The sequence below is a fragment of the Phalaenopsis equestris genome, unplaced genomic scaffold (genome assembly GCF_001263595.1).
Source record: "Phalaenopsis equestris unplaced genomic scaffold, ASM126359v1 Scaffold000304, whole genome shotgun sequence".
Lineage (NCBI taxonomy): Eukaryota > Viridiplantae > Streptophyta > Magnoliopsida > Asparagales > Orchidaceae > Phalaenopsis > Phalaenopsis equestris.
Window position 1 is genome coordinate 215,911 of NW_018164746.1, and position 23,599 is coordinate 239,509.

The following is a 23,599-nucleotide window of genomic DNA, read 5'->3' on the forward strand; positions in this document are numbered from 1 at the left end:
TAAAGCCTAGATCAAATTGGCTAGGATTCTTGCCTGTCGCCCTAGAGTTTCCAATTTACACCCATCAAAGCCTATTTTCATATCTATTGGTGCTGCCCTCACCCAATAGTATAATGTGGTTCTTCCTAGTTATTCATAACATAGCTCTCCCGAGTCTTTATGGTGAACATATAATTTTACCAGTGCATATGGCTAGTACAAAAAGTAAATGAAGCACGGAAAGAAAACCATCACATAAAAGTTTAAAAATCAATTCTAAAAGCATCCTACACATCCTAAAAATCTTATTTATTCAACACAGAAGAAGAGTAAAAGAAATCTACTCACAACTCATGAAGAACACCATAGAAGACATCATCCTAACACAAACGAATCCACTAAATATATATTTACAACAAACTATATGACATTATATAACAATATACTTAGTTTTTGCCTCTGAAAAAAAGATGCAAATTCCTCCAACAAAGCCTCTTGTTGTTCCTTGCAATGCTGATATATATCCCTTAACAATTTTCTCTCAAAATCCCCTATTCAATCTCTCGAAGAAAAGGTAAAAATCTATATTTACTACTTTTATCTACGACCTCTTGGCCTTCTTGGAGAATTTCAGGATTTCGAAATGCCAAAAAGTGTTTTTCCAAACATCTGAAATCCGTCAAATAACTCCACAAGTCGTGTTGAAACCGCCTCGGGCAGTTCTTGCGCCTAGGCGCTAGTCTGTGGAGCCATTGTGCCACCTTCTCTGTTTGTGACACCATCTGACGCCTAGAAGCCCATCTGCGGCGCCATGGAGTAGTGCCTAGTTGCTAGCTAGGATTTGTGACACCATCTGACGCCTAGAAGCCCATCTGCTAGCTAGGAGTCAACCTGTTGTTTGCTCCATTGCTCCATTTGCCTCCTTTTCGCTCTGTTTCCGCTCTAATTTGCTCCAAATCTCCTATCTTTTATACCTACAACAAAAACATAAAAATATTTTCCTTTAAAGTGTAATTTTATCAAAAAACATGAAAATATTTTCCTTTAAAGTGTAATTTTATCAAAAATAATTGTTAAATATAAAAGAAAATTAGAATACTACAAGACATGTTAGTATGGCAGTATGGGGCTCTCTTGAAAATGTCCACAAATTTTCCTAAAATCTTTGTTTGTCATGTAGAACTCCTTCACGACCTCAAATCCCAGCCTCTAGACTACATAGAGGTAATCAATAAATGTTGACGACTAAAGGAATCAGCTACTCAATTCTAAGTTCCGGTCTTGTGCTTGAGCATGAACTGGAATGACGCCAGTAACTCAACCAACAAAGCATGTCTACCCTTCAACTTGCTCTGGCTGTTCAAAAATCTCAACGCCTCATGATCTGCGAATAAAGCAAACTAGTTCTTCAAAAGGTAGTGGCTCTAGTGTTAAAAGATTCTCACAATTGATTAGAACTCCTTGTCCTATGTCGATACTTTCTCCTAGACTCATTTAACATCTCACAGAAGAAGAATATAGGGCATCCTCCATGGCTCAACACTGTTCTGATTTTCAAATTAAAGGCATAACAATTCATGTTAAACACTTGATTAAAATATGGTAAAACTAACAATGGGTCCTGTTCACCTTCTTTTAAGAGTATCAAAAACTGGAACGGGATGTCTCTGTCACATAAAACTTCTCTCCCTTCAAAAGCTCAGTCAAGGGAGCTATAATGGTTTTGTAGCTCTTGATGAATCACCTGTAAAATGACATTAACTCCAAGAAATGACTCAGTTCATTAAAAGACTATGGTGGTGCCTAACTCAGGATCACCTCTATCATTGCAGGTTCCATCTGAATGTCTGCACTGAATACAATATAACCAACAAAACGTTGCATCCTCAAGAAGTGGCACTTCTTCAAGTGCGCATATAGCTTCTTCGCCCGCAAAACCTCGAATACCTGCCTCAGATGCTGCAAATCCTCCTCGGAACTCTTGTAGATAAGGATGTAGTTGAAGTAAACAACCACGAATTTTGTCATGTAAGCCCAGAACACCTAACTCATCGGCCTCTTGAAAGTGTTAGGTGCATTGAACAATCCAACCGGCATGGCAATCCACTCATACAACCCATCTCTTGTCTTGAAGGCAGTATTCCATTATCCCCCGACCTCATTCTAATCTAATGATATTTTTGTGCGGATCAATCTTGGAAAAGATTATAGCTCCAGCTAACTATTTCAATAGGCCATCCAGCCAAGGGATGGGAAACCGATAGTTAACGGTGATCTTGTTGATAGCTCGACTATCGATGCATATCCTCCATGAATTGTCCTTCATGAGCACCATCAGCACATGAACTATGCATGGGCCAGTACTCTCTCACACCAATCTCTTAGTAATGAGATCCTGCACTGGCCTCTGTAACTCCTTATACTTCGTTGGCCTCAATCTATATACAAGCCATTTGGCAACACTAATCTTGGGATAAGATTTATGACACCATATGCTATGTTGTTGGAAATCACCTCCTGAAAAATCGGCTAACAGTGGTTGGACCATCTCTTGTGGATCTGTCTCCTCCTCATTTCCCTCTAAAATGAATAAGGTCAGTGTCACAAGGGCTTCTCAAACTGAAAACACAATAATGGCACGTGGGACCTCCGGCTTATCCCCTACTGGTGTAGCTGCAGAATCCTTGATGGAAAATAGAAAGATCTGTTCCCCCTCCATTGTGTATGTGTAATTGTTCTTAAACCCATCGTGATGCATCTTGAATCGAACTTCCACGGTCTCCCCAGTAGGATGCATAGGCATCTGTGGGCAAAACGTCACACCACACTTGATCCTGTAGTTGATATCTAATGAAAAACTTTACTGGACGCTGCAGATAAACTCGTATCTCATACCCTTTTTTGAAACACGTCAGAAAATAGGGCTAAGAGTGTTTGTGTAATCAAATCAAACTTCTTCAACATGAAAGCGGAGACCATTTTCTCACAGCTTCCTCCATCAATAATGAGGTTGCAAACTTTCACTCTCACTATAAATCTAATGCGGAAGATACTGTGCCTCAACCACGAGTGATCCCTCTACGATTCCATCCACAAAATTATCACTAGCATTTCCTCTTCATCTCACTGGGCTGGTATTCTTCCCCTTGATCCTTCATTGTTTCTTCATTACTCACTTCCTCCACAGAACCCTGTTCGATGAAGGACACTACTCTGCTTGTCAGGTAGCCCGAGAAGATATGGCCAAATTTGTGGCATCAATTTTTGTGTTGGAACCATACCAAGTGCACTGGTCTTCTCCAACTTCTTCTCACTTTGACCTGTCTTGTCAATTCTCTGTCCAATCCTTCCCACTCGTCCAGGCGTACTCTTGTTGGGGACTCCAACTGTAAGGGATTGTTTGAAGTGATACGGGTACCTCTGTTGCCTCTGTTACCTCTTTACTTTCAACATTAAGGTCTGCACGTCTCTAAATGTCCAGTAGGTTTGCTGTTGGACCACATTATTAATTCCGGGCTTTAAACCCCCTAAATATTGAACTATGGAATATCCTATGTCTCATTCAGCTCACATTTCAATTTGAGTTGCATTAACTATGTTGTGTACTCCTCCACTAATAGCTCCTATTGTTGGTAGTAGAGTTTCTTAAGAATATCCTAGTGGTATTGAGAGGGTAGATATTATCGCAGCAGCGCCTTCTTCATCTTCTTTCAAGAAGTGATTTTGTCTCACCCTTCCCTCTATCCCTCCCTTTCCAAGTTCTCCCACTACAGGAAAGCATACTACATCAGCTTGATGGCGACTAGCTTCACTGTTCTATCATTGAGAATGTCCTTGTACTCAAATATCCGCTCAATCATTTGCATCCATTCGAGGAAATCATCTGGATTCATCCTCCCATCAGAATTTAAAAGGTCTACTTTAACTCCCAGATTTTGGTGCCCTCCAGCAAGCACTTCCATTCTTGACCTCTTACTGAATTCTGAAATGCTCTGGTCGATTCTCCTCTTCATTGAAGTCATCCTTACAAAAAGGGGTTCAGTGTTCTTCAGGCTCTCCTCCCCAGTCTCACTATTACGGTCAATGACCTCACCAATGGTACTTTCCTCAATGGCCTTGCGCAACTATAGCACTTGAAGGGGTATTCATTGTATGTCACCCAGAATAATATCTTACTCAGGATCCACCATCCTACTCAGGTTCAAACTATTGCCTACTCGGGTACATGGTTAGGGTTTTCGTGATGATAGTCGGAAGAAAGTGAGAGGTGGGAAAAGAAAATTTTTGGCAAGTGAAGATAGGTTTGGATATAGCGTATACCAAATACTCTAGAATGAGTCTAGTGTTAGGCTAGCTCTGATACCAAATGATATCGGAGCTAACCCATACTGCAATGAAAAAAAAACAAATATTATAATTCGATGCAAATAAGTATAAACAAGATCACAACAAAAAGAAAATATAATAAGAAAACACAACACAAATACGACAAGGGTTTCATTTTGAAGATGGTGAGGGTGGACTGTTAGCTGGAAGGGTGGTAAGAGTAGTGGTGAAGAAACAATCACAGAAGGAACAGTGAGTTGGGCCTATAGGTTGAGGACAACGGGATGTAAGAGGGTGTTTACTAGAAGGGGAAAACAAAGATTGGGTAGCAGTTGGTTGGAAGGAAAGAGTAGCTTGTGGCCGGCTAGAAGACGGAAGACTGGGAGCATGTTGCGGCTAGATGGAGAAACTTGTTGTTGGATGGGATGGTTTGCGGCTAGAGGGGGAAACTTGTGGTTGAATGGGGAAGCAAGAAGTAGGTTGGGACACATAAACAACATCTTATACGAGTTGCAGCAGGAGCACCTTCTTGTCTTCGAATATAACCTTGAAGGGAACCCTGTAAGCTGGTGGTTGTCCTAACAGGAATTTGAAGGAAAAAAGCTGACCCAAAATACACAAAATAGTATATAAATACTACTAGGTGACAAAAGATTGCCCACTCCTTTTGGGTGGCAACTCCCAACAGTAAGGAGGCTGGTGGACCCTTCGTGTTTCCAAGTGGAGTGGCTACAAATCCTTCTCGTGGTCAGTTCTAGCCTTCACTGCCAAATCACTCGCAACTATGAAAATTATCAAATTAGATAAAATTCTCACAAAAATGAGGGTGAAATTTTTTAGTAGTGTATAATAATAAAAAAAAATTAATTTTCAAATCCTATATATTTTTGCCAACTGTACTAGAAAATATTTCTGTTTCCATCTTTGGTAACTCATATAAACGGTTATATTGATAGTTACAAAAAAATAAAATATATATAAAAATTGCCCAAAAACTTGAAAAATTTTTATAAGATGAACATCAGGACATGACAACTGGGTCTCATATCAAAGAGCCGCCAAATGGTGCCAAAAAGAAGTTAAATAAGTAAAAGCTTGATGCTTCATGAAAAAAAGCTATCTAATACTATAAACCAAAGTAAGCTCAGGTAAGCATTTCAAGGTCAGCATCAAGATGTGACACTTAGTTTTCAAACTCAAATATCCACCACCAAAGATCCCAGTGGAAGTGAAAAAAGTTTGAAGTACAAGGCTTCACAAAAAAACTTAGCTTGAAAATAGGTTTGCCTCCAAGAATTCATCTTTGATGAAACATGTCAAGGAATGATTCCAAATGAAAATGTTCTACTAAAAATTGCCAACTTAGTCAACATTTTAAAGCAATGTCCTATTCTCAAAAGGCAATAATAGTCCCAAAGGAATCTCCCAATGCATGGGCCACTATCCAGCCCAATGGTTTAGAGATTCTCATTATTAATATTAAGACCACTACTAAGATTAACAATATCACCAGGCCTCAAACTGTTGAAGCAGCCATGTCATACATATCAACAACACATAAAAGGAACCATGTTAAAGCTATTACTATTGAAATTCAACAAAAAGATTATAAGTATTTTGAAAGCTTAATAGATGTGGAGGCCCTAGCTATAAAGAGAATTGTCACCGGTAGGAATTCATGTTAGTGCTTGTAAGCACGACTATCCAACCTACCAAGTTATTTGCACCACGAAGATATGACACTAAAGATTCCACATTTGTGGGAAAGTTAGCCAAAAGGCAAAATAATTGTAAAGAGACATTGCAAAATAGTTGTAAAGATATGTTGCAAGATTGATCGCTTCAGCCTGAGCACACTTGCATAGTAAATCTTGAGACCAACAGCAAATATCCGCACCCAAAATAAATTCAAAAACTTGACATGTAGAAGTGAAGTTCAGAAGATGATTAGTCTATATCTATTTCATAGGTTGACTTGAACATATGGTAAAAAAATGGAATATAATGAATGTGAAATCGGACATATTGTATTTGAATCCATATTGATCATAGTCAAAACCCCTATAGCAACACCCATTCATAAAATGTACTGTGTCGATGAGTCTGAAACATTAAAATTACCACAAAAAGACTTCATGATTAATTTGATCAAGTATCACAAATAAAGAGGACAATTGATGTAATATCATAAAAATCAAGCACGGATTGTCTCAATCACAATTAAGATGTACTCAAACGTCGCAAGTCCAGAAAACAAACAACATCGATCTGTATAAGGCAGCAAACTTACTAAAAAAGGACCATTGCATAACTAAGTTTTCACCCAACAAGATCGAAAAAAAATACAAATATAATGTCGAACAAGATTTTACAAACACAACATCTTTGTAAAATGGAATTGTGCCAACACGTCTAAAAAGTTAAATCACCGATAAATGACCTCTTGCATCACTAAATATCACCCAACAAAGTAGCCAAAATGAACATGCCATCATACGAATGTAATTTGAATTCCTCAACTGCTACTAAAATTGCCCAAACATCGTCCATTTTCAAAATGGAATATATTAAAAAATCCAGAGTACAAAAAATACTTAGAAAGAATCTCCACATCGGTATATTATCAGACAACCAAATTGGTTAATTATGGATGCAACGTCGAGCGAAACAAACTCAAAATGACTCAATTATTCATAAAGTTCCTCAAATGGTGTCTATTCACAAAAACAAATTTTGATGATGTGTTAAAAACACTGAAATTAACTAAAAAAACACATTGTCTTGGTTTCCACATGAGTAAAATTCAAGACAAATTATCCATGATAAGGGCTAAAACATGAGATTTAAGTTGACTTAACAATGAAGATTTACAATTAAGAGATTATTATACAAACCTCTAAATTATTAAAATATAAAAATTAACATAATTTAAATATTTACATTATTATTATTATTATTACTATTATTATTATTTATAATAATATTATTATAAGAAAAAAATTCCTAGTGAAAATCAAATTCCCTTATTGCGCTACTCAAATCTCTAAAATTTAACACATGTACCATCTGTCCCAACCAAAACAAAGAAATTAACTTACATAAAGTCAAATCCCAATCCTATCACATAACTTGTTGACACGCTTCCTCTTCCTCTTCCTCTTCCTCCATCGGTTTCATAAAAATTTGGTCGCCCTGATTCTCTAGTTTTATCCCATACACAACCCTCACCCTTTCCTCCAAGCCACACATATCCACTCTTTTTCGGCCCTCCAAAACATGTCCCAATCCATCTTACCTCTCTCTCAATAAGTCAAACTCGCTCAAATCCCTCGTCAAAGGAGCACATCACATCATCCAACTCTCTATTACCTTATGCACACACCTTAAACATTGACCCACCTTTTCTTCTCTTCTCTAACCAAAAACCAAAACTCCAAATCCACCCCTCTCAAGATTCACAGTTCACTCGACCCAATACCCTCTTGCACATTCATCTTTCCTTCTCCTCTCTTCGTCATTACAACCTTGAGCAGCTCCACCTCTTCTCCACTCAATAAACTTGATCATTGCCAAAATCCATCCTCCATTTTTCTCTCCCGCCACTTTCTTCACTCTCTCTCTAAACAGAGAGACCAAATAAAACTCTTTTTTTCTCTCTCAAAAAATCCCTCATACATGGATATCTTCCCGAACTGACTTGATTAATGTTATTGGCAGTATAGATCCTTTTTCAAGCTTTGATATTGTTGAGGATATTAACAAACATGAGAGTAAAAAAGAATTTAGAGGTAGTTTTAAGACATTTGGAAAACTATATCTACTAACTTCTTAGAGAAGTACTTCATATTGAAATATAAGATGGCATTCCAACATGATTGACTAGATGGTAAAGGAATACCTTCAACAGGGACCATTGTCATGAAACCAAAAAGCTCTTTAAGTTTAAAAATTGTAATAGCCTGGCCCATCCTTTTTAATGGTGCATGGGCGGAAGATTCAGAAATTTCAACGAATCTCCCCAACAACTCTGTTTTCTCATTGTGGGTCAATGTTAAAGAAAGAGAGTCCAGGTCAGAAGCAAAACAAGCCAAGTGACCAAACCTGCTCGGGTAGGAAGAAAAAAACAATAAGGATAAATAATATGTTTGGTTATTGAAATGATTGTTACATAATCAGAAAATAGGCTTAACCAACGAGGCAACTACTGAATTGAAGATAGGAAATAGGATAAACCAGTAATTAAAAGTTTATGAAATGAGCATAATAATATAAACAACGATACATAAATACATTCCCATGTTACTCAAAGGCGTCGACAGATTAATTGGCAGCAGCATAAATAAAACAAAGATAAAAATTGAAAACATGTAGAATAAACCGTTAGAACACAACAGGAAATATTAGAACAATTGTAACCACAAACCAATGAAACAGGTAAGCTCAAATGTGAAAACAAGATATGATTTCAAATGAGATGAAGCCATAAGGCGGAGAAAGAGTTTATGTTTTAGTAAGACAAGGCCAGCTACCAAACATGAAAACTTACACCAAGTTGAACAATAAAAATATTCTGGCCAGAGTTAAATTCCCAAGTGCAAGATTCTAAAAAAACTGGCTTTAGGCAAGCCTCACACTACATCCCTCAAAGTATAGGCAAGCTCTAGTTTATGGGACAACTTTTACGTATAACATTGAAAAGATGTCCATTTTCGAATCCTGGAGATTAAAATGCAGAAGCCTTTTTTACATAATCTCAAAAATTTTCTCAATGCCACATATGTGATAACCAGGACAAATTTTGGGAGGCATTTTTAATTTTTCAACACAACTTTGAATTAAAATTTTAGTTAGATAAAAGCTTTGGGATAAAAATTCAAGGAGAATTTATAAAAAGATCATGCATAAGAAAACTTGGTAGTATAGTGATTGGGTAGAGAAAACATTAAGATGAAAAGATCAACTTTCCAAAAAAATGTTAAAAAGCAAATATGATTAAAGATAAAATATAAAAGAAAACTAGAAGTTTGAAAACATGACAGTCGCAAACCCAAAGCCATAGCCTCTAACAAATTACATAATAAGCTAGGTATTAAGAAATGACAAAATGGCATAGTTAAAACTTTTAAAAATATAAACACATAATGGCTAAGATCAAAGGAAGAATCCAAAAATTTTAATCAAGTTTAATGTAATAAAACTGAAGATAATAAAACTTAATTAAAGAATCAAATATCAATGGAGGATAGATACTTTATTTTCTATAAAATTTTGAAGGAGAGATACCTTTTTAGAAGAGCAAAGCAAGAAAAAATAAATCATAAAATTTACAATACATTTGTAAGACCCTTAAATATCAATGGAGGATAGATACTTTATTTTCTATACAATTTTGAAGGAGAGATATCTTTTTAGAAGAGCAAAGCAAGAAAAAAGAAATCATAAAATTTACAATACATTTGTAAGACCCTTAAATTTCAAAGAGGTGTATTTAAAATTTATCTTTAAATTATCTAATTTTCCCACTTCTCAAAAATGCTCAGAAATATTTTATAATATTTTAATATTTTGTTTTGATCATTTTGTTATATTGAGAAACATATAAATAAATATATATAAAAAATTATTAATTAACTTCTTAGTGAAATTATTTTCCGAAGGAAGTTATATTTAGAGCAGGGGCATGAAAGTAAGGTTAAGGCAAAAGTAATAAAAAATAAAAAAGGAAAAGGATAAGGAGAATGAGAAGGAGATAGAGGAAGAGGCAATATAGGAGAATGGGATGCTAGAGACTTAGGTAAGATTTTTTTATTTTTTTTTTTTTTTTTTTTTTTTTTTTTGGTATGCTTAAAAACTTTAACAAGGATAAATTTTTTAAATTGCAGTTTTAGGCTAATTGATTTTTTAAAATATTATTTTAGAAATTCGTATTTATTGAAAAGATTGATATTGTTATTTAATTGTTTAGAAAAAAATATAATCAAGGGAAAATAAATTTAAGGAAATCTATGGCAGGAAAATCTTATAGAGGCAGATAATGGAACAGCTCACAAGTGGAGGTTCAAACTATTCTTTCCCTCCAACATATCATAAGCCAGGGATGGATGAGGGAAAATGCAGAATTATACAAGCGGTAATTTTAGGAAATCCAAACGTAATAGAACTTGGCACAACAACGTGAAGACCCAAATGTTGCATTTCTTTATAATTCAAGCAAGTAATTTTTAAACTTATAGCTAGAGATTAAAATAGAGTAGCGCATTGTTGTGCCCATACAGCCTTACATAGCAACTTTGTTATGTAAAATGTAAATGAACAACTTGCATTTTATTTCCTATATAGTAGAAAATAAGTCACATTGTTTAGATGCCTGAGGAATAGTTTTTGGTACACTTTTTGTATATTTTTTGAAGTACTAATCCAAAATATAACTTTCAAGGTGCAACACATAACACATTAATATATTTAAAGCATATTTAACAAAAATTAACCATTTAAATTATACGAAAGTAATCCAAAAATTTCAATTAAATATATCTACACAGTATCTAAAAAACAACAAATTTCCAAACAAAAGGCATAAACTTCATATAATGTCTCAAAACAAAATTTCTATTTTACAAAGTTATATAACAGAATATGATCATAAAATTGAACTAATTGTACTCATCCTCAGCCATTTATTTTTTTTCCTGTAAAAATAATCATAACAATCTAGTGAGAAGAACTGTAAACAATTTGTCAGCTAACCCTGAATGAAAATAATCATAAATTGGGTACATATGATCAGTACATAGAAAATTAAATTTTGACTAAATAAAAATTTATATTAAATACTATCACAAGATGATGGCAGTATAATTGCACAGATAATTCTTTTATCCATGCATTATGTTTAATCAAGAACCCAATTACATTTACATTACTTTTTAAATGCATCAAATCCTTCTTTTGCTTATTTATTTGTTGTTGTCTTGTATTTTATTTTAGTTTAGAATATGTCATACAGTTATTTAGGTTTATTGGCCATAATAATATAATGAGTAATACCACAATATAAAATATAAACTCAGCCAAAATATTACATCATTAAATTCAATGGAGGCCAAGTCAAACTCAGCATTATCTCTATTGAACTAAATTAAAGATCATTTGCCCTGATTGGAAACTCTTTTGCCCTATTTGCACAGCTATCATAAACACGTAATTGTGAATCTGTCCCTCCATAATATGAAATATCTTAAGCTCCATACTAATTCATTTTTTAGCACTTAAATAAGCAAGTTATTCAATTTAAAATAAGTTAAATAACAGTAGATAAAAAAATTCAATTTAATAGTACTATATGTCTATTCAAAAGTGTTATCAACAAACCAATTAATTGTATAATAATAATATATTTAATCGAGAACTCGCAGCATCAAAATTTATGTGTAATCATTCAAACATGAATAGTGAGTTGTAAGAATGATTTTTACCTCCATAGTAAAATTTACATGTAATAACAGAGACAAAAGAATAAAAAACCTTCATTTTCTGTATTAGAATTTGCCCACCTTCCAATATGGATGATTCAACTCCCAACACTTATCTTTTGTAAACAATCACAAAAGTTTTTTCTCTTTTGTAAACAATCACAAAAGTTTTTTCTCATACAAGTATAAAGACATATAACTCTGATTTAAAATTAATTTATTAGAGGAATACCAAAATTTAAATTTTACAACAAAATATTATCCTTCTTAGCTCACAACTACGTGCAAACATGAATTAGTATGAGAAAATAATGTGAATGTAAAGAGGGAATGACGGGTATGCTTATTTATATCTATATCAATATCAATGTCTATCTATCTATATATATATATGTATATCATCAGCCTATGCATGTTTAGATAAGTGGAAAACCGAAATCCTAAATCTCAGTAAGATATTAGTGGGTGTCTAAAATTAAATTAAAACATCAGAAAATTTCATCAAAACGAAAACTAATTTCGAAACATCCCCATCTTCAAAAATTAGCATATAGCTCTATATAACAAAATAATGATTTATAAACATATAATATAAAGAAAAGTTTTATTATGATTTACATAAAAATTAATATTTTAGGTATAATTTATTTGAATACTTTCACCCGTATACTATCAAAAATTTGGATGTTATGGATACCATGCATGTGCTTTGACCTTGTGATAATGCCACTGAATAGCACCATAAAATATGTGGTTAAAATTAAGGCTCTCTAATTGAGTAGTTTGTTGCGAAATTGCAGCATTATATTATAATCAGTATCTCAAACTGAAACAGTGTACAAAAGTACATGTGTCGTTCAAGTAATAGAAAAATGATTAGAATTTAGATACTCACCTCAGTTGTCATACTAAATTCTTAACCTTGGGTAACTAGCTAGACGTCGCAATAACTTTAAGTTGAGCTTAATAACTTATAAAACATAATATTAAACTTTAAGATTTAAGAAATTTTTGTCAATCAAATTAATAATATTAAACTTTAAGATTTAAGCAATTTTTTTCAATCAAATTAATATTCTTAGTTTAGGATTAATTTACCTCAATTTTACGAAGCCGTCTTACAAATAGCTTTCACATGCTTGCCTCAAACTCATCATCTCGAATAAACAAACAGAAATCTGAAACGACTTAAGAATTTATGATATCTTAGTTCATAAAGTGATTCAACTCAAAATATAATTGATTTGTCAAAACATACCTTAAATGACTTCTAAGCAACTGAACCCTTCTCCGAGTTGCTAAAACTTCTTTCATCTTCTTCTTATCTTCTAAATCTTCTCTTCCCCTTTGATGAATCCATACTAAAACCCCTACGGAAACTCGCAAACCACTTTCGACACTTCTGGCAGAAGATCGGCTCCTCTGGTGGCTACTAAAAACGAATAATGCACGAAAAACGAGACAAATCACAAAATGGAATTAAGAGGATTGAAAAGAAATTCTTAAGTAACCTTAAAATCAATTTCTCACTTACCAATTTCGTCCTCGAATTCGAATTCATGGCATGCGGCTCTCGGCGGGCCGCTCGCTTCCTGCAGGTCATGTTTGCAAGTCGCGGTTGTGCTCAGCCCACAACTTCTGCTACAGGAGCCATGCAGGAGCCCTTATGTCGAGTGCAATGGAGGCAGGGAGAACGATATCATAAGAGTGGGAGAAATTCGGGCTCTGGAGACTCCCATTCAACTGAATCAGTGATAAATGTCGCAAGGTAAGTCGATGGCTACATTGTATGTATGTGAGATTAAGAATAATTAGGTTGAATTAAAGTTAATTAAACTTATAGCTTCCAAATATTATCTCCCAATCCAATCATAATAAATATAGTGTTTTCAATTGAATTGATTAATTTAAAGTGTATAAATTTATAAAATTGCTTCGGTCGAAATATGAGAGGTGAAATTTTGAGTACATTTTAAGTTGCCAAAAGTTTAATTCAGTCTCTCAAAAACTGGTTGTTACAATCTTCCCTCATAAAATTTTGTTCTTCAAATTCATAAACTTCACATCAACTATATATTTTATGGGGATGAAACAAAAAATGATTACAAAAGTTTGTTTCGTGTTAAGTGATGACTAAAGCACATGTGATAAAGTATACATCTGATAAATCCAACATAACACCCAAAAAACAATTCATCCAACAAACTATGCATCAGCATCAGTGGCAACATGCACTTATGAGTTAAGAAATAAACTCTTGGGGAATTGTTCTGCCTTGGTTGCTCCTTACGAGTCACAATATTAGTTGTTATTATCCTCTGCTGACCACTTCTAGAAGTAGATTTATCCTAAAAGTTCCTTTGAGTTGGATTTTTTCATGGGTTAACATCTAATGTGGAACTCTAGACAAACATAGGGTACTTTCTCCTCTGATGTACCTGTTGTCTGCATAAGTAACACAGTTTCATTCCAAATAAACATTCACCTCAATGTTGCTTCTCACACTTAACACCGGGTTGTATAGAGTTGCTGTCAGCCTAGCTAATAACTCCAACCAATGTAGTATTTCATCTTCTTCCCAATAGACTCTCCTTCTCCTGAATAAACTGTTGGAGTCACTTCTTCCAAACTCTTTCTCTTGTGCAAACATCTACGTTTCTAAGTCTACTGAAAATCAATCTCCACCTACCTCCACTAGTACTAAATAGTCTTCAATACTAAGTCGCACTAGAAGCTGCCTAATTGAATCCTTCAATCCAAAAATAAATATGTTTCATTTCTCAGCATTTGAAATAAGTTGCAGTACATATCTTGATAGCATGGTAAACTTCATTTTGTACTACATAATTGATTGATCTCTTTGAACCAACATAATGAATTTATTGGGCACCTGTCTTCTTGCCGACAGTGGTACAAATCAATCTTTGAAGGTTCTCCCAAACTCGTCCCACTGCACTAGTTCTACCTCCAAAATTCTCCAACATTTATCCTTGCAACCATCTTTAGCTTCCTCTTCAAAAGTAAATGTAAAAAGTGTAACTCTCCTCTCCGATAAACATGACAGCCCATCTAAAATATTCTCCACTCTTAATAACCAATTTTCAGCTTCTACTGGCTCTCCTGCTCCAGAAAATAAAGGTGATTTCATATCTTGAAAGAGCTTCAAGTACTTATCCATTGATGCTCCTCCATTGCTACTCCCTTCAGATTTGAAATTCTTAATCAGTTGAGTCTCTGCATTCATTACACAGAGAATGCACCAACAATGACTGACATTTTGGAGTAAAACTGATTCTACATTCTCATCTCTGGCCCTTTTTTTTGGATCATCCATACTTCTGAAATAATAACCATATAATTTAATTATATTCAAACAGAATTTTTAATTTATATTATTATAACTTAATCCAATTATTCTATTGGCTCTTTCTTTAACTTTAATGTTATTTAATCTAAACATCTTGCTCCGATACATTTTGTCACGATCTGACCCGGAGCTTGAAATTAATCAAGGCGGTAATGGATGGTCAGAAGATGAAAATTAATTGTATGTTAATCTATTTGTTATCACTAACAGTTTAATATTTAAAAAAACATGAAATTATCACTAAATACGGGAATTAAAATTAACAAGTTGAAATTTATACCATTCCAATTGTCGTTCTCGCTTCCTTTTATATATTTGCTCCTCTTTTGTCCATTTTGCTACAATATTTAAAACATGCAAATATATTAAAACAACATAATGAGTTATATAAACATAACCCTGGAATAATCACTCTCTTAAACTACAGTAATCCAAGGAAAAGAATACAAATGCATACTGCTTTTTCATATTTTTATAAGAAATCTTATAATATGTTAGTCTTTCATGCTTTTATAAGAAATCTGATAATATATTACTGCATGCATCAGTGACATTTTTCAAAATAAAAAAAAAATTAGAGGCTTTTGTATGCATTTACTTTATCTTTATTTTTATTTTATAATATTTACATGCATATTTGTCTCTATGAGGATCACCATCAACAACAAGCACACCCTTAGTCGATATTACATCGTCGGTTCCCGTCGGCAGATCGATTAGCAATATAAACATCACAATTGTCACGAGTGACATGGCCCTTACATGCCTTATGGTCGATATTATTTCATCGACACGGCGGTTAGCAATATAAACATCACAATTGTTTGGGGAAGTAAGCTTTGGTTTACTCGCCTCTGACCGATATTATCCCGCAACACAGCGGTTAGTAATCTAATCATCACAATTGTCTATGGTGGTAGAAAAACTCTACATATGCGGGTAGATTAGCATCCCCTACCTGGAAAAGGGGGTGAACTCCTCTGAAAATGCTTATACAAGCATTCATATATAATTTATTTCATTCTTCATAATATATATATTATTCTAAAATATCTTTACGTATCTATTAACATGCATATTTATTTTATTGTGTAACTATTCATTATACAAAACTCTCATATCATACAAATCATTTTTCTCATGTATATCTTTTTTGTATTATGTTTATTATGCATATATGATTCATATCATGTTTAGCTTGTATACCATACGTATCACACATGTCATGCATCTCATCCATATTTTTCATGCATAACTTGTAAATCTCTCTGTCAACATATATTATTTATCTAACAATATAAAAAGTCTAACTAAATCTGAGCATACATAGAGTCACGCAATATACTAAAATGCATTCTAAAAAAAAAAGATTACTAAAATTTAAAAATATAATTAATCACCTTGGTTGTCACACTAAACTTCTAATTATGGATAACTAGTTGGACGTTGCGATAACTTTTATGTTGAGCGTAATAGCATATAAAACATAGTATTAAACTTTAAGATTTAAGCAATTTCTATTACTCGAACTAATCTTTTAGCTAAGGATTAATTTACCTGAATTTTATGGAGTCATTCTATGAAAAGCTTTCACATCATTGCCACGAACTCGCTAGTTTGGAGAAACAAGCTGAAATTTTAAATGACTTAAAAATTTAGGATATCTTAGTTCATAAGGTGATTTAACTCAAAATGTATTTGTCAAAATATACTTAAACGGCTTCTCGACAACCTAACCCATCTCCGAGGTGCTAAAACTTCTTTCCTATTCTTCCTATCTTCTTAATCTTCCCATCCCCTTCATTGAATTCACGCTAAAACCCTTACGGAAACTCGCAAACCACTTTCGATACTTCCGACACAAAATTTGCGCCTCCAACAACTACCGAAAATGAACAATACACGAAAAAAGAAGTAAATCTCAAAATAAAAACAAGAGAAAGAAAATGAAAGTAATATCATTAAAATCAATTTCTCACGTACCAAATATGTCCCGGAATTCCATTTCTTAGTCTGCGGCTCTTGGCGGGAGCACGCCTTTTTCAGTCACAACTGCGGGCACCGCTATGCTCCGCCCGTAACATCTACTATAGAAGTCGCGCAGGAGCGCTTCAACCGAGTGAGATCTATACAGGGAGAAGGATATTGAAAGAAACGGAGGAATTCAGAGGCTATGGAGAGTCTCATACGACCAGACCGATGATAAATATCGCGAGGTAACTTGGTGGTTGCTATGTATGTACGGGAGATTAAAATAATTAGGTTTATTTAAAGTTAGTTAAACTTATAGCTTCCAAATTTTATATTTCTCAATCCAATCACAATAAATATATAGTGTTTTATATCAAATTGATCAATTTGATGCGTAGAATTTCATAAAAATTTTTCGATCAAAATCTGAGAGATGTGAAATTTGAGGTACATTTTAAGCCGTCAAAAATTTTACCCAATTTCTCAAAATTGTTTATTACAAGTCTTCTCCTTTGATGTCTTCTTTCTTTTCACTTGTTTTCTCTCAGTTTACTTTCTCATACCTCAACTCCACACTTCATTTAACACTTCCTACAATCAGCAAAGTGTCTCCACTTGATAACTTCCTCGAAATCGCAAGGATAACACTCTAAGCTAGCTCTAAAAGTATAATAAAATTATTTGGTTGGGGCTGATGTGTTGCGGCACTAGATTGATGGCACCAGAATACTATGAAGGTGTTGCAGTGTTTAGCCGCCGCACTACTGCATTGAGCTTTCTACCTTCTCCTTAAAATTTTGCTCCTTCTAGAGTTGAGGCGCTCCAATCTATGGCGCTAAAGCACTTAACTCCCATGTCTTCAAATAGCAACTCTCCTGTTTTGTGGCACTCCAATGTTGGATACCAATGATTAGGTGGTACGCTTGGGTCTCTAAACATTTCTTCAGTCTCTGCAAACTCGAGGCACTCGGTTGTCATTTAAGCATCAATTTTCTAGCATTGCGGCATTAAAGGATAGTGCCATAGCAATAGTAGAGGTGCGTGTTTTGAACAAAGTGTTGATGCACTATCTTGAAAATTCTTGAATTCTATTTCAACTTCTCCTATAGAATTTCTTGCAAAAAATAATACAATTAGTTACTCTTACATAATAATTTTTATAATTATATAATTCACTCATCTCACTCAACAAATACCCCTAGACTCAATCTATTAGTTATTCTTAAACAAATAAAAAAAATTTATTATAACTTTGATTTATTTTAATATTACAAGACTTTATGCTCCTCAAGTATGTTTATACATGTTCAAACGAATAATTTTGTAATGCCTGGAAGAATTAATACAAATGATATCTCTTAAAGAAAGAATTTTTAAATGGCCTCGAAATCTTCCACTGCAATTCATAATTTTAAATCATAAATTTTAATTGTTAATATAGAAACCCATTTAAAAAATAAATATTTATATAATTTAAACTTAAATTATTCAAATGACTTACCTTAGGCATCATGAACAACTTCTTTAAGCTAACGCACGCGAGCTCCGCCCCTCTTCTTCTTCTTCTTCTTCTTCTTCTTCTTCTTCTTCTTCTTCTTCTTCGTGAATTTGGCGAAACCCAATAAAGAAGCATACTGCCTCAACTCCCCTTCCTCCTCTTTTCCCTGCACACAAGCACAGCAGAAACATGGACTCGTCTTCCTCTTCTCCTACACACAGCTCGATGCGCGTTGAACTTCACAGGTAGGATGCGAGCTTCGACGTCGCTTCTCCACGCACGACACAAGCTTGTTCCCTCCACTTTCACACAGTAGCAGCGCATGAGGACAAAGGCGAAGCCATTGGACAAGGTCATGAAGGTTTTCTTCTTCCTTTACAAGAGTACGACGTCAAAGCCACCACGATGTCTTAAACACAAATTTGGTAACATCTATCTTCTTCTTTCTCCTCCCCCTTTCGTTCACTCGTTCTTTTCGAAGGCTATGAGTAAATGGATCGCAGAAAACCACCTCTCAACTCTAATAATCAAACCAAAGCGATAATTATTCTTTACACTATATAAATTTCATTCTTGAAGTTTGAAAATAAGCATAAAAGTAAACATACCTTAAGAGAAAAGTTGTGGATATATTTCTTGCATCTCAGAAACCTTCTCCCAAGTAGCATCCTTTTTTGACCCATGCCTCCATACAATCATCACAAACAGAATCTCTCTGCTTCGCAATTTCTACAGATCATAATCCATAATCCTTTCAAGCTCCTCAACATATATCAAATCAGGCTGAATGTCAAGAGAGTCTGTTATCACCCTACTGGCCTCATCTGTAATATACTTTCTCGGTGAAGAAATGTGGAAAACATCATGCACTACCTGCATATCAGTTGGTAAAGTCAATATGTAAGCTACTTTACCAATCCTCTCCACAATCTCAAATGGACCAAGAAATCTGGGGCTCAATTTTTTCTCTTTCCCAAGGCGATCCACACCCTTTAATGGACTGACCTTGATGAAAACAAACACTCCAACTTCAACTTAACAGGTATATGGAAGGCATCATAGTATTTCCTTTGTCTATCCTATACTGCCCTCAGTCTATCTCAGATCAGTCTCATCTTCTAAGTAGCGTCATTAACCAAATCAGCTCCAACGATCTTTCTTTCACCTATTTCAGCCCAACATAGAGGTGTCTTGCACTTCCCTCCATACAAGGATTCATATGGAGCCATCCCAATAATAGCTTGGTAATAGTTATTATAGCAAACTCTACCAAACTCTACTAAAGATATATGTGATTCTCAACCTCCACCAAAGTCAATAACTCCTAACCTTAGTAGGTACTCCAAGGTTTGAATAGTCCTCTTTGACTGACCATATGACTGAGGTTGAAATGTTGTACTAAAGATCAGTTGAGTGCCCAAAGCTTCCTGAGCCTTTTTCTAAAATCTAGAGGTAAACATGTCATCTCTGTCGGAGACAATAGACTTTTGTACTCCATGCAACCTCACAATCTGATCCACATATAATTTGGCTAGCTTATCAACTGGATCTATCTGTTTAATAGGCAGGACATGTGCAAAACTTAGATAGTCGATTGATAATTACTCATATGGAATCACGACCCTAACGAGATCTACGCAAACCAATCCATAAGGAATTTGTGATATGTAAGTTTTAGGTGGAGTCTGGCTAGTGTTGATTTTCTTTAAATTTGTGAGCTATGGGTTTCGGGTATGATGTGTAGGTGACCTGAAGTTTCAAGTAGGATGTGTAATATGTAGATGTATTAATCTATAGAGCTACATTTATGGTACAAATGGATATTTAAAGCGTTAGATCATGAATGCATAATATATTATATCCAGGGAGAAAATGATTTACTGATGAGTTAATTGTTGGTGTTGAAGAGTTCGTTCAGGTGGCATCGCAGCTGCTTGTTTATCACTTAGAAGATAGGTTTTGATGTCAATATGCGAAGCACAAGAATTAAGCGTATCTGAAACCTGACGAAGCAAAGTTAGGCCTATACCGTCGGGGGTTTAAACTGGATTATTGATATTGGACTTCACAAGATGAATTTAAACCAGATGTTCAGTATGATCACGTGGAAGTCTCATCAAGTTATGCCCCACAAACAAATCACAATTCTAGGCATGTATAAGCAAATGATTAATGATGCGACCAGAGCTAATTTTGTTGCAAGTATGTCTGATGAAGACTAGGAATCGAACAGTAAAGCGCAACAATTCTATTAACTATTAAATGTCGTCCGACAACCATTGTGAGAAGGATGCACTTCGCACAGAGTTAAAAGTTCTTCTATGAATTTTAAGTATTAAATCTGATTTTAACATGCTCAGGGAATGCTTCAGTCAGACAGCAACATTATTAAAAGAAATAAATCCTGCTGGTATTTTAGTTCTTGAATATTTTTACATAACTAAAAAATTAGTGGAGAAGTTGGGGCTACTATCTGAAAAGATAGATTGTTGCGTCAACGGCTGTATGTTATATTACCGAGAGAATGAATAAGAGACAAAATGTAGATTTTGTAGCGCTGATAGGTTCAAGCCAAAAGGAAAAAAGAGTAAAAACCAGAAGAATATTCCTTACAAATGTCTCTTTTATTTTCTTCTTATTCCACGGCTCCAACGATTCTTTGCTTCTATGCGCAAAACTTCCCACATGATATTGGATAATACTAGATCTGTTGATGCTAGTACAATCACTTGTCTCTCAATTGGTGAAGCTTGGAAATACTTCGACCGCAGTTATCCAGATTTTGCAGTAAAACCACGCAACGTCAGGCTTGACTTTTGTGCAGATGAGTTCACACCTTACAGTCATGCTGTAACACATTATTCTTGTTGGTCAGTTATTATCACGTCATATAACTTGACCCCTTATATGTGTATAATTGCGTCGTTCTTATTTCTAACATTGATCATACCATATTCACATAGCCCAAATAGTAAAATTGATGTGTACTTACAGCCTATTATAGATGAACTACAGGTATTGCGGGAAAACCGGAGTGTTGACTTATGATATTGCAACGAAACAAAATATTTACTTGAGAGTTGTTCTTATGTGGATGATCAGTGATTTCTCTACCTATGGAATGCTATTTGGTTGGAGCATAGCCGGGAAATTTGGATGTCCCTACTGCATCAACATAGCATTCACTTTGAAGCATGGAAGATAAAATTCATGGTTTGATTATCACCAAAAGTTCTTAGCACGTGATCACCCATTGCGAAAAAATAAAGATGTATTTTTCAAAAATAGAGTTGAAAGATCAAGTTCAACCCCAAAGATTAGTGGAAGCGATGTATTGTGGATGATCAATGGAGTTCAAAAGATCACTGAGAGACTAGACATAGACTCAATTCATCTTCCAAATTATGGCGTTACACATAATTGGATGAAGCGGAGTACTCTTTGGGATTGTCCATGTTGGAAAATCAATCTGATTGTGCATAATCTGGATGTTATGCATATTGAGAAAAAAAAATTTTATAATATATTTAACAGTTCTCTTGATATCAAGAAAAAAACAAAGACAATGTCAACGCAATAATGGATTTGAAAAAGTATCGCAAAAGAAAGATGTTAGAATTGCAAAAGACAAATGGAGGTAAAGTAATAAATCCCAAAGCTACAAATTATCTAACATCTAATCAACGAAAAGCAATCTTTGAGTGGTTGCATTCCTTTAAGTATCTAAGTGGTTCTGCCTCTAACATAGGTTAATGTGTTATTTTGGGCACGGAAAAAATATTTGGCATGAAGAGTCACGATTGTTATATTTTCAAACAATGCTTATACCTATTACATTTAATGTTTTGTCAAAGCCGGTACTCGATCCATTAATCGAAATCAGTACATCTTTCAGGAAGTTGTGCGCAGACACTTTGAACATCATTCTTTACGAAGTCTTGACGCGAATTCTCCATAATTGTTGTGCAAGCTCGAACGGATATTTCTTCCCAGCTTTTTTGACTCTATGAAGCATCTGTCATTTATTTATCACGAGGCTAAACTGGGGAGATTGGTGCAATGCAGATGGATGTATCCCTTTGAGAGGTATGTAATTTATTTTAGACAGAAATATTATCTTATTTTTTAAAAAATTAAATAAACTGTGCAAATTTCTAAATAAAATAAAATAAAAATTTAACAATAAAGCACGTCCTGAGAGTTTGATATGCGAGACATGTCTATTAAAGGAAATAATTACTTTAAGTTCTTATTATTTCGATCAAGAGTAACATATGCATGAAATTGTTGGTCAAAATACTTTGCAAACAAAGTTATCGGTATTTCAAATATTTGGTGAACAATTAGGCAGGCATGGTACGCGCTACCTAATCAATAGATGGTTTAAAGCAGCTACTTTGTATGTTCTACTGAACTACGATGAAATAAAACCATTCCTATAATAAGATTAAATATAACCAGATATTTTTAAGGAATGTTATACCAATTAATTCAGATATACAGGTCACAATGATGTCCGCAGATTATTTACGGAGAGCTTGAACGTAGAAAATGACTCTTTTTTAATCAAGAAATCTGAAAAAAAAATTCAACATGGTTCAAATTACACATAAGTTGAAGTAACTTTTAAATTCACCGGTATATTGTGTAATTGTACTAATACAAAGTTAAACTAATTATTCTATGGAACTTCTACTAGGTCCACAATACAAGCAACAGAATCACAGACCAAGGCTTATTAGATCTTGCTAGGGGGTCTAATCGTAGCATGAAAAAATGTCAAATATTTGAAGTTAACATTTACAAATTTCACACGACCTCCTAGTGTGAAGGAAAACAAACTTATAATTGTGGTATTTGTGTTAGAGAAAACACACAAATAATCAACTATTACGATATAATAAATAAAGTAGTTCAGTTGCAATATCTGGGCTATGTTGAATGCAATGTCTACATGTTCAACTGTGAGTAGCTTAATACCATACC

The 23,599-nt window shown here is 34.4% G+C and overlaps 1 protein-coding gene across 1 annotated transcript in view; it reads right to left on the minus strand.

The window, feature by feature from the left end:
- The window catches only part of LOC110025577 (N-terminal acetyltransferase B complex auxiliary subunit NAA25), a 117,022-nt gene that overhangs the window by 46,399 nt on the left and 47,024 nt on the right, over window positions 1-23,599 (minus strand). Inside the window, exon 10 of the mRNA XM_020726132.1 lies at window positions 8,204-8,406. Within this exon, the coding sequence (XP_020581791.1) occupies window positions 8,204-8,406 (203 nt within the window). The remainder of the gene's footprint in view (window positions 1-8,203; window positions 8,407-23,599) is intronic.